Here is a 12,264-nt window from a genome sequence, read left to right as displayed (position 1 = left end):
ATTGTTCCTAATATTAATATAATAACATGACAAGAAACCATCATGGTGGTAATAAAGTGTTTTTGTACTGAACGAAGAACTGTAATGAATTGGGTACATTCCTTTAATCCTTAACTATTTCGTTGGCCATATGGGGACAATGAGAAACAACTGAGTAAAATCTTCCTAAACACATCTGCTAGGAACTTCCTTAATGAACTCACTTCAGCATAAATATTGTTAGATTGGGGCAGAAAGTCAGTCCTCTATAAAGTAATTCTATAAAGGTGCTGTGATAGAATCATAAACACAGGGAGACAGGAGTTTTGCTATCCCCCCTACAGAGTATCTTGGCACCCTCCCTCCAAATGTGTTGGGATTGCAGTTCCTGGATACTCTCAGGCAGTGTAGCCAAATGTTGCAGTAGCCATCCATTCTCAAGCACGACACGCTATACATAAAACCAATGACCACCATTAAGGCAACCTAAGCCATTACAACGGAGCTTCTATCCTCTGCAAAGTGCAAAAATAAATAAACAAACCTTCCTCGACCTAAGTCACAACCCCCTTCAAAACAAATTATATAACGAGATGATTGCTAAGTTTTAAGATACAGCAAGGATTAAGTATAAGTGCTACCTGTTGCAAAATTAGCAGCTGGCTTTGTGCATGCTGCTCTTTATTGGAATCTGGCACAAGAGCCTTCAACGACATGCCAATAGATAAGCGCAAACATATGTAAGCCTCCCTTGCGTTAAGGGAACGGGTCGTTCCAACATCTGCTGTCTTCCCACTGTACTCGTTCGCAGCCTTGCTTTGATACAAATACAAGCCGGTAGCATCTTCATCCCATAGATTTGTTTTAGCTGCTTCCATAACACATAATTTTAGGTACTTGTAATTATAATTTGTAACCTTCATTAAACCCTATTTGAATATAGTACCTGATGTTTTTCTGTCCCTAACCAGCATGCCCAAACAATACTATTATTAAAAGGGAAAAAATACTCACACACGGTAAATTGATCTGGAAATAGTTGACTTTTACCTTGATTCCTTTTTCTCACAGTAGAATTACTGCTGTTCGAGAAAGGAAGTGGCAAAGTGAAAGTATGAGAAACACTGCGATTCAAATGGTAATAAAGCCTATAACCTGCTGCTTAACAACTCCTTCTCTATTTTTACTGTTTATTCTGTTCAAACTCTGCTTAGGGTTACACATTTACTCTAGTTGCTGCTGTAAGCCTCACACTGTCCGATTCTGATTTTGGACCAAGGACAAGACCTTGATTTCTCTTAACGTTTGGCCTGATTGTATTTTAATTCACAATGGGGCTGGTTCAGTGAGAAATACTGCATTGGACAGAGCTTTTTTGGATGTACAATATGATCCAAGAGTCACAGTTTTTAAGCTAATATTGCCTCTTGTATTCCCACAGTGTATTTAGAATTAGGGTATTAATCCTCAATTCAGGGTTGTTATTCTGAACTCGTGCTATTTGGAAAAATGTTTTACTTAAAGCAGCCAAACTTGACTGCAAAAAAAAAAAAAAGTGCTGTAAATTAAGTTTTAATTTGATACACAAAAGCCATCTAATTTAAGATTATGCTGCCCACTGAAAAGACCCAAAAGGGTCTCATTCCCTGTTTTTGGTCCCAGTATCTTATGTAGTTGTCTTTAAACACCAGAGGCTTAATTTAGTATCCTGAGCAATAGTCGTTGACAGATTTTTCCCCGTGAAGTCATCTATTCCCCCTGCTTTTCTTGAAAGCCATGAAACTAGTGATTATCATCCCATTGTGCAGCTGTAAATTCCATTATTACTTTCCTACTACCCCATAAAAGTTAATAGGGCCACAAGAGATTTTTACTGGCCCATGGAATGAATAGTCATTTCTGTCATATCAAAAAAGAGAGCTCATTCTCCTAAAATCTTTATCTGTTCAGCTCTTCTTCATCACCACAGCTGAGTAGGCAATTTCCTTACATGGATAGCACTTCCAGAGTATTAAGAGGGGTTGACTTCCAAACAAGCATATACAAAATAGTAGACTGAATTGCTTATTTCCACGTCATTGATTGACAGGGCCCATAGCAAACAGTCTCTCCTGGAAAATGGGGGAAACCTGGCATTTTGTTGGTAGGTCTTGATACATTTACAAGCAACAGATTGCTCTCTGTGGAAATAGTGGAGGGTAAACAAGTGCAGAGGACCTAACATGATGGATCTATCCAAGGTCTAGGGACTGCATATTGTTTATTATTGTTCATTCCCCTGAACTTACATAAAAACCTACTTTTTAAAAAGCAAAATAGTGTGCATTAATTTTAGCTTATTGCACACCTTGCAAGGATGAAGTCAGGCAGAAAGGATATAAATACTGCAAACATTACAGCAACGGGGTGGGGAAACACACAATTCATGTTTATTCTTCTTACCCAAGGAAGTAGTTTGAAAGTTTTCAGTTGAAGAAAAGGGGATACGGGTAGGGTGCGACTGACTTCCTTTTCTCTATCTAGCTCCATCTAGCTAAAGCCCCCCAAGCAAATCCGAACAAACAGATTTACAACGGAGAAGTCGTCTTAACGGGACCCCTTCCCGGCCCTACACGGGCCTGCAAATCCTGTTGCGGCAGGTTTAAAACACGCGGAACTCCAAAGCACAAGAGTGCCCTTTATGTAACAGGTGAAAAAGATCTCGTGGAAGAAAGGCGGCTTAAGCTGGCCGTTTCTGTCCCCAGCCTCTTGGGTAGGTCCGTACAGAGGGCGGGCAGGTGTCTGGCGCTCTCCCTCTGGGCTCCAGGCTGACTGTCCCTGCCTTTGGGCTGCGAGGGTGGAGGCGGGCGCCGAGGTGACTTCGGGGCCCGGAAAACAGCTGCGAGTCAAAGGCGAGTTTGCCAGAGCCGCTCCCCGTAACTCCTGTCCCGGCTCAAGTCCAGACACCCCCGCAGCGCCCTCGCTCTGCCTGTCTTCTCCTCCACCCCCACGTGCGGGACGAGCAGCCGGTCTCCTCGCGCGCCCTCGGCCAGGGAGCTCGGCCTCCCGCGGCTTCCTCTGCCAGCCTTCACCTGCCCAGCTATGGAAGCGCCCCATTCAGCTTCTCTGCCTCTCTCTCCCCCCATTCCCCGCCCTTCAGCCCGCGCTCCTTCAACCAGTCCGGCTCGGCTTCCCACAGGGGAGATCGCTCCGAGTTCTAAGCCAGGGCCTTACCTGAGCGCGCCTCTTCCAATGGCTGCGCACCTGAAGGGCCGCTCCGCCCAATCAGCTCGCGGCTCGTCCCTCTCGCCTGCTATCCTTTAGTGAAAGAATCCAGCTTCTCTTAGGAAAGTTACCTGTAGGCGCCTTCAGCTTTTGTTGCCTGGCTGCTCGGTGCCCTAAACCGCGGGGGGAGGGAGTGCAAAAGAGAAAGGCCAGCCAGTCTTCTTTCCACATGCGAGGGGCGGGGAGAAGGGGGCTTTACCTGTCCCACTCCTGCCTCTGCGGCTGGCTGAGGAAGAAGTAGAGGGGGGAAGAAAAGCAGAATTACCAGTAGCTCTGGTTCTGCCGTCCCGGGAGCTCGCTCGCTCTCACACGCGAGCGCACACACACACACACACACCTTTACCTGCACAGACTTGAAAGTCCAGTTTCACCAGAGAGACTGAGGCATCTGGAAAAGGGGAGAGAGTTCATTGGATCAAACATGTCACAAGAGACGGACAAGTAAGTGATCACAGCCAGCTTGCTACTTTTGCTGCTCCTGAACGGATCAACTGGTTGGTTGTGTTTTCTTTCCCTTAAAATAAAAAACAAAACAAAACACGATCTCGGTGGTGGACGCACTGCGATTACATTTCCTCCTTTATGCAAGGAATACAGGGGTTAAATAGAACCCACAGGAGAGCTATTGAATCCCACTAACTTTCCCAATCTCTTTTCCACTCCCCCCCTTTTTAAAAAAAATAATAATTGGTTCTGGACTCTCTGTGTACCTTTCCCAAACTTTGGGGAGATCTTTACTTCTGCGCTGTAGAACTGGAGGACCAGTGCCTTCCTGTCCTTCAGGGCCTAGATTTGAAACGCGATTCTTGGCTTTTGTGTGTGAATGCAACAAAAGAGCTTTTATATTGGATCAGAAACGGCCATCTTCTTCCCGTTTTCTTGGCACTTCTGTATGTGTACTTTGGGACAGAAAGATGTAGAAGATGGAGCCCAGGAATTCTTTATTTCAAGCCATGGGGGGTGAGGTGGCGGGGGGGCGGGGGCACGGGGGGATTAAAAACGCCCTGATTTCCAGAATCAGAAAATAACCATATTGTAGAGTACAGGTTGGGGGAGGGGGAGGAATATGGGGCTCCCCCCTCCAGTGAGAGGAAGTGATTTTAGATAAAAATATTGTTTCGGTTTTTCACTAGGTTGTTTGTACATGTGGCATAAAATATTATTCCACTCCATGATGAAAAGTTATGAATTTCACTTCCTTAAACCCCCAAGTAAAAGGAAAAACAAAATGCACTTTATTAAAGATGTCAAAATTCTTTGAAAAACTGTAGGTTGTACATTGGGATACCTTGAAATAAGCAATAAAGGCTACTGTTTAAGAGCGTTCATAATAAATCAAATAACTTTAACATTTTCTTGAAGTTCTAACACGCCAACGCTGAAGGACACTGTGATCCTGGGATTGTTGTTTGCGCATACATAACACTCTAGTCTACAGTGGCCTCTCTTGTATTCTTTTCCCCGCTTCCAAACATGTGCAAGGTGAAAGAGTTAGACAATCTTGCACAGGCTTCATCTCCCCCTCCCAGCTCCCTATGACTCCCTCTTCCTTATGGCAGTTGTTACTGGCTCCTTGGGAGCTTCCTGGTAACTGCAGATCCTACCAGTGTAAAGGGAGAAGGCCAGTATCTTGCAGTGGGCTGGGTCTCGAGATCAGGAATAATAGATTGTATCTTGCACCTTTCTTCTGAGCCTGTGCAGCACATTGTTGTCGTGCACAAGAAGATCATCTCTAGCACTGGGACAAAACTCCTGTTGTGGAGTTGCTGTCCTGGGCTGCTGACCTACAGGTGTGGAAAAGGGAAGGACAAAAGAAGAGGGAGGGAGGGAGAAATCAAAGTAGCATTTCAGTTCAACAGGGAAAAGGACCTGACCAATTTTTAGCATGAGAAGGCTGGTTGGTAGGAGGGACTGACTCGCTTGAGAGTTGAGAGCGGAAAACATAAAGTTCCATAACCAGAAAATTACCCTATTATAGCAGTGGTGTATTGGTCTTCTCCCTACACTCTCTATCCAGTGGGAAGAAATTTACCTGTGTATGGTCAGTACAAGAGGACTAAATCATTCAAAATAAGATGGCATATCCATGGAGTTTTGTGGAACTTTCATGTGTTTTAAAGAACAATATAAACATCGTTGGAGTCTATATTTTCCTACTTTTAATCTTAAGGACAACTCTCGGTTGATTCAAGATTGTGTGCCAAAGGGTGATGATGGTTCTGGTTTGATAAAACAAGATGAAAAGGTTTAATCCTTTATATCACCTCCTGGAACTTTTGGAAAGTGGTTTTGTTCCATGTAGCACATTATTTATTATAAAAGTAGGTGTGCCCATTAAAGTCTGGAATGAAGGACAATTGTTTAAAAGACAGATTTTGATCAGTATCTGAGATGTTACGTATATGCCTGGCTTGGTCAAAATGTCTTGAAAAGATTAGGCTGTTCTAGTCTTTTGAGTAGAAGTGAAGAAACTGTGTGTTTTTCTTTTCTTTTTGTTTTTTAATGCTTTGTATTTCTGTGGCTAAAGTAGTCAACCAGATTTTGGTTTATTGCCAAAATTAATTTGTGTAACGTTCAGGCTGCATTCCTATGAACTTTTTATTTGATACCATGTCCCCTGAATATGTTGGACTTGTTTCCCAATAAATGTGCTTAGGATTACTCTGCAAGACATATGTGATAGGTAAGGTATTCTCATTTATTTCATGCAAGATTTTATACAAAGTTTTGGAAGTATTATTGTTTTAATTTTTATGTAAGAGTGACAGAGTTGCATTAAGGCCATCAAGTACTTAACATTATTTGCATATGCAAATAAGGCAAATAAGGTTCCTTACATATTACAAAACTGACCAATACATTCACAATACCCTTTTTCTTGTGCACTTTCCCCTTTGAGATGATTATATTGACTGCTACTAATTTTAAATTATTTTTGCATCAATAATAGCAACAATGTTTATTACTTTTTATGTGGAGGAAGCTAGATTGAAAGACTTCTAATGAACCTTCAACTTCTTTTATTCTCAAAAGCAATTGCATTGGATTTATGGGGGGTGGGAGAAGAAGGGTGAAGCTTGACAGGGTGTAGACATTTCTAGATTTGAATCTACAATAGATCATAGAGACATTTGTCAAGAGACAGCTATTTCAATCTCACACTGCATGCAGCAACTTTTTTGGTATCTATCTGTTTCCACTTGAAAGGGGCTTCCAAATGTTTCTAGCTATTTATTTATTTTATTTGTGATATCGCCTTTCCTTTAATTGTTTAAAGTGATATGTGTGTGGTCTCCCATTTATTTTTATTCTTGCCACAACTCCTTGAGGTTATATCTGACTCAAAGTCACCCAATGACCTGGGGTTTAAAATTTGGGTCTTTCCTCTCCTAATTCAGTCCTCTAACTTTATACAGCAGTGGTTCATTTAGCTATGAACCATGGGAAAACAAGCAATGGTTTGCACGTCAAGAAGACAGCATGCGTTTTTAAAAACAATTTTTCTGAAGGTGATGCAGTGTTTATTTTGGGAAAACTAATTTTTCTCCTTGTCAGTAGAAGTATTGCCCCTCATGAAAGTTAAACACAACAGGCTATTAGAGATGAGAAGGACATAAAACCCACTTACATATTCAGAGAGAGGACATACAACCCTCTCTCTGAATATAGATAGAGGCAGTTGAGTAAATATTGCTAGATTCACACACGGAAGTAAGCCAGTAAGTAATGTTTTTGGCTTAATATGGTGTATTGGGAGGGAGGGTATGGTTGTAAGCCACAATTTGAAACCAAGGTGTGTTGTTATTTCCTTACTGCAACTTTCTTAGCAAGATGTGAAAATAAGGATGCCTGGTTGGTTGGTGGTTTCTTAGCTTAATCTTGATTTGTTTCTGTGCCCTATTCAGGTTTCTAATCAATGCACAGAAATGCAAGGCAAAAACAGCTAAGAAAAGACCGAACCAATCATTGGCTAAACTGCCCATAATTATTTTGCTTATCTGTGAAGCTTTTAGCTTATTCAGTAAGCAGTGGATAAAAATATTGCAACTTGTTCTACTCTGAGCAGCCTTTGAAAAGTATCTGAATTGGTGCAAAATTCAGCAGCAAAGCAGGTCACCAGTGCACAATACTAGGATCATATTATGCCTGAATTAAGCAATCTGCAAATGTTACCAGTTGTTTCGTAGGCACAATTTAATGTGCAGATTTTAGCTTTAGCTAGCTTAAATAGCTTAAGGCCTAACTATCTAAAACTTTCTCATTATAAACTTGTCCAGGCGTTAAGATCTGCAGGCAATGCCCTCTTAAAAATGCCTTTCCTTTCAGAATCCCGTTTATTGGGCATTTGTGAGAAGGCTCCCAAACAAGGCAGTTCAGTCTCTAGGAACTTGTGGTTGATTCCCAGTCTCTGTCTTTTAGAGAGGGAGTTAAGACTCACCATGTAAACTAGACCTTTTCATTTTTCTTAAGATGTTTCCAATATTTATCTGTGTCATTTAATTTAGCCATTTTGAGATGGAAAGATGAAAGAGAGAAAAAAAGGTAGAAAAAATGAGCAAATGAACTGTGGCATAGTATAATTATTGTATTATATTTGTATCTTGTCTTTTCACTGTCAGATCACTCAAGTAGGCTACTTACAGGAATAAAATATTAACATAATATAAAAATTGAATAAACTACCATATAGAGTGGGGTCGGCAACCTACAGCCTGCAGGCTGGATGTGGCCTGCCACCTGAAATCATCTGGCCTGTGGCCATCCAAAGAAATATATTTACCCAGCCTGCAAGAGAGAGAGCACTTAGCACCTCCTTGGGTAGCCATCTTGGTGACAGCTTTACCAGCTGCTTCGGCATGGGCAGAACAAGTCCCCTGGGAATGGTGGTGGTGGTACTGTGGCCCATGCACAGAAGAAGGTTGCCGACCCCTGATATAGAGCAATTTAAACTGGCACAAACTGAAAAGGCCTGGCTAAAGAGAAAATTTTTGATGCTTTTCCTAAGAATAGAAAACAGTGTGACTCCCAAGAATGTACTTTCCCTAGTTTGAGAGAAACATAGGAGAACATCTTCTCCTTTGGGCCTGACACAGGGATATCAGAAAGTGGGGACATCTTTAAGAGTAATTCTACTTCTGGACAAGTTCATGTAAAGCCAGGAAATCCCTCAAGCAGAAGCCCTGTAGGTTTTTAAAGGCTAAAGTCAACATGTAGTCAACCAGTTTATGTAGGTATGACAGTGTAAATGTAGCCATGTTGACTGAATGATGGCAATTCTGAGATTTCCTTTTTCCTGTTTGCCCATCAGAACATCCTGATAGAATTTGGACATACTGTACATATAACTAGCTGAATGCTGATGTGCATCACAAGTCATTATAGGAGGCCTTCATCACATAGCCAGACTGAAGATCCTTTGCCTACCACTGAGTACTCCTAGTATTGTACTAAAATGCCAGGTCTTTTCTTCTGGGAAAACTTCCATCAGTTCTTAACAGCTTCATCCCATTAACAGCTCCTTGACTGTTGAGTTTGTTATTACTGCATCTGCATGACAACTCCTGAAGTAATTCCTTATCTTAGTCCGCTATAAAGATGGATAACTTTTTGCGAGCCGGTGGCTGCACTTAATCTTTTAGTGAGTGGAGCACTGGTGTGAAATAGATAGGGACACATCACTCAAGAGAACTGGGCCAGGATTTCCAGTTTTAAATGGAAAAACCTGCTGGTGCCCTTGAAACCACAGTTAGGCATCAATAAATGCTGGGAGACAGAGAAATACAACTGTTTTTGACAAACAGGTACCTAGAACTGATGATGGAGGGAGAAGAACTCCAGTAAAGATTTATGCCTAATTTACCTCCCTGATTGCTGCTTTTCAGGAGGCCAGAGTAATAAACAATCGAGTTACTACTGTTTGATTCCAAGAAAGAGTACCTTGCCTATTTAAATCTGATATTCTGAAGACAATATATTCTTCATAATATATTGCATTTCTCAGATAATTATTCTAGCTGAAAAGTAGCACATCAAATACATGATCAAGCAAACTTCTCTGCATTCCTAGCAACCCACACAGCCCCAGGCATTTACATAATAGGAATGGTACCTGTAAGGACCTTTGTCTGGAAATGCCCCCAAAGTAGAATCCTTTTCATTTTAACAGGATATTAGCTCATCTGCTGGAGCCAGGTTTAGATCTCAAAATTTGTAAAAGGAATTCAGGCGAGACAGGTTTCAGAAAGAAGGTCTCCAATCAAGCAGATATAATCAAAATAGCTTCAGGGAGAAAACCAAATTTTCTTCTTCAGATCGTGATAGCATAGGAACTCCTTGTTTAGTTCTGGATGATTTCTCCATGTACACTAAACTTTATGCCTGGAAAATTTAGCGGCATATGCAGTCCAGTGATCTTAGGTTTGTGTGTGTGTTTTAATAAATGTGCATATCACAAAGAAATAAGACAGAAAATATTTAGCGAGAACTAAATATAACAGGGAACCATCAAAACACAATCCATTTCAAAACATTAACATTCAGTGCACTCTAGCAAGCTGGCTAATCCAGTTTCCCATGCACAAATACATGCATTATTGTGCCAAATTAAAATGACATACAGTAATCATTCCAAGATGATTAAAAAAAATGTGTTTGCATATTTTGCATGCGCTGATTCTTCAGAAATTCATTTTATTCATATGCCTTTACTCTGGGAGAAAACCAGCAAGAAGAGACTGTCAACAGTTATCCTTGCTGGGAATTATGGGAGTATTTATCCAATAGTTCTGAAGGGTTCTCGGTACATGAAACTAGCAGTATAATTTTATACATGGTTATTCAGAAATGAATCACTGTGCTGAGGCTTGCTTGTTAAGCCTATATGCATACACGTGAAATACTTATCTTGCTTTGGATTTGTTATACAGGGGTAAAAAACTGGGATTGAAATTTTATAAATAAATGTTTCCTTCCTTCCTTCCTTCCTTCCTTCCTTCCTTCCTTCCTTCCTTCCTTCCTTCCTTCCTTCCTTCCTTCCTTCCTTCCTTCCTTCCTTCCTTCCTTCCTTCCTTCCTTCCTCTTCCTCTTCCTCTTCCTCTCTTTTCTCTGTTCTCTACAGAAAGTGAGATAATAAATTACTTGGGGCAGAGATTTATTTCCTTTTATTACCTGAAGTGCAATCCAATAACAAATTTTACAAGTCCCATTGAATCAGCAAATATGAATTACCATACCAAAGACATTTTTGCCCTCTGTATTAACTTTTTTATTTTAAAAGAGAGTATAACTATTGTAAATGTTGAGCTAGATCTTGTTCTGCAAAACTCTGTCCTGACCCTGCTATAGCGCAGGATGAGGAGAGAACCTATTTTTGCATTCAGACTTTTTCTGCTACTCTTCTCTCACCCCAAGCTAGGACTATTTTATAATATACAAGTCCCAATTAGAGACATGAGTTGACATGATAGTGAGGTGTTTTGACCTCAGGATCTCCACTCAGAAAAAAGACAAGACAGAAAAACAGAAAGACCGAAAGAAAGAAAAAAAGAGTTATCATCTAGTCTAGAGGTAAATAGAAATATTATACTGGACACATTCCAAAGACGTTACTAGGACCTAAAACAATGAAGCAGTTATAAAAAAAAATCTTTAAAATGTCCATCTTATCTGATTCACCAAACAGAAACATAATTAAAAGAATATTCAGCCTATTTAGATCCTATTCAAGTCAATAAAACTTCCATACTTCATGGTATTAAATCCCTGAGGTTGTCCAGGTTGAGTAATCTATTAGAAGCATCAAAAAAAATGCTATCTGTTTGGCTTCCAATTCAATCTTTTCTTCCTCTGTTTCATGATTTCCTTAATCTAGTCTCCAGCATATTGTCTACAGCACTTTTAGTATTCTCCTTGGTGCCCAGAAAGCCTCCTGACAAGTTATTACCTTTTTTAACTGAAAGAAGTGGTAGTTCCTATTACTAATTAAAAAAAAACAAAAAACCTCTCCAGTTGTTTGTCAACTTTATTTTCCCAGCTTGACCTTCTGTGGGCCCAGAGGCTTCTGAAAAAATAATGGCTAGAGGCAAATATCATTCTGAGCACACTCTATCATCCACAGCAGAGTTCCTCAACCTTGGCAACTTTAAGACGGGTGGACTTCAACTCCCAGAATTCTGGGAGTTGAAGTCCACCCGTCTTAAAGTTGCCAAGGTTGAGGAACCCTGATCTACAGAACAGAGAAGGGGGAAATGAAATCACTCTTGCTTCCTAAGTTAGAATGAGACAAGAAATGAACAGGGATGCAAAAAATATCACCCACTGGCTACATACAACCTGACAACATTGCCTTTGTGGTCCCCAGACTCCCCCAAGTGGTTGGGGCAAAACATTTAGGCCTTTTTTTAAAAAAAATGGGGGGATTGAGGAGATTAAAGATCAAGATGGATTATTGCAAAGGTTTATGGCACCGTTTTATGTCTTAGAACTCCCAAAAGCCTGTAACCCTGCCTACTTTTTGAGGGCAACCCCCAACTCAAAGCCTGATGGAGCCTTTGAACAACAGAAATTGTCCATCCCTGAAAATAGTCAGTGCATAATTTGGTGAACTCCTGATGAGGTGGTTCCTAACTTTTTCCTTAATACAGACCATGACAATGGGAGTGAAAGTTTTTGGGAATGCCATGCCCAATAAGAGAAAGTTTGGGAATGTGTCACCTGGCTTCTGGCAATCCCTCAGAATGCATGAGAAATTTTGGCTTCCTATAGCTTTAAGGCAGGAAAACACATAATGTAAAAAATAAGTTTAACATGTCTAATAAAAGAAAAATCAGAAGCTGATCCTAAAATTAGTTTTAAAAATATAAGTGCCTGGTTTCATCCATCTGTATGATATGCCTGTCTCCTTAAATTATTGTCCCACCCAGTCACATATGCATGTATAAAAGGGGATACCAAAAAAAGTCTTATGTTCATCAGCTAAATGATTCACAACCCAGCGTGAAAGGGAAACAATACAGGTAGTTC

At 40.7% G+C, this 12,264-nt stretch overlaps 1 protein-coding gene and 1 long non-coding RNA gene across 2 annotated transcripts in view; one reads left to right on the top strand and one right to left on the bottom strand.

Moving 5' to 3' along the window:
* LOC103067240 (uncharacterized) overlaps positions 1-3,358 on the bottom strand; it is a 35,923-nt gene extending 32,565 nt beyond the window's left edge. The window contains exon 1 of the long non-coding RNA XR_003085014.2: positions 3,193-3,358. This is a non-coding gene — a long non-coding RNA (uncharacterized LOC103067240). The remainder of the gene's footprint in view (positions 1-3,192) is intronic.
* Positions 3,359-3,525: 167 nt separating this feature from the next.
* Positions 3,526-12,264, top strand: part of GRHL2 (grainyhead like transcription factor 2) — an 86,383-nt gene continuing 77,644 nt past the window's right edge. Inside the window, exon 1 of the mRNA XM_007431054.4 lies at positions 3,526-3,684. Within this exon, the coding sequence (XP_007431116.1) occupies positions 3,665-3,684 (20 nt within the window). The 5' untranslated portion in view covers positions 3,526-3,664. The remainder of the gene's footprint in view (positions 3,685-12,264) is intronic.

The sequence above is a fragment of the Python bivittatus genome, unplaced genomic scaffold (assembly GCF_059951505.1).
Source record: "Python bivittatus isolate LINGU-HERP-01145 unplaced genomic scaffold, Pbiv_v1 ctg000590_np1212, whole genome shotgun sequence".
NCBI lineage: Eukaryota > Metazoa > Chordata > Lepidosauria > Squamata > Pythonidae > Python > Python bivittatus.
The sequence above is the reverse complement of the archived record's forward strand: the minus strand, read 5'-3'. Positions and strand labels throughout refer to the sequence as shown.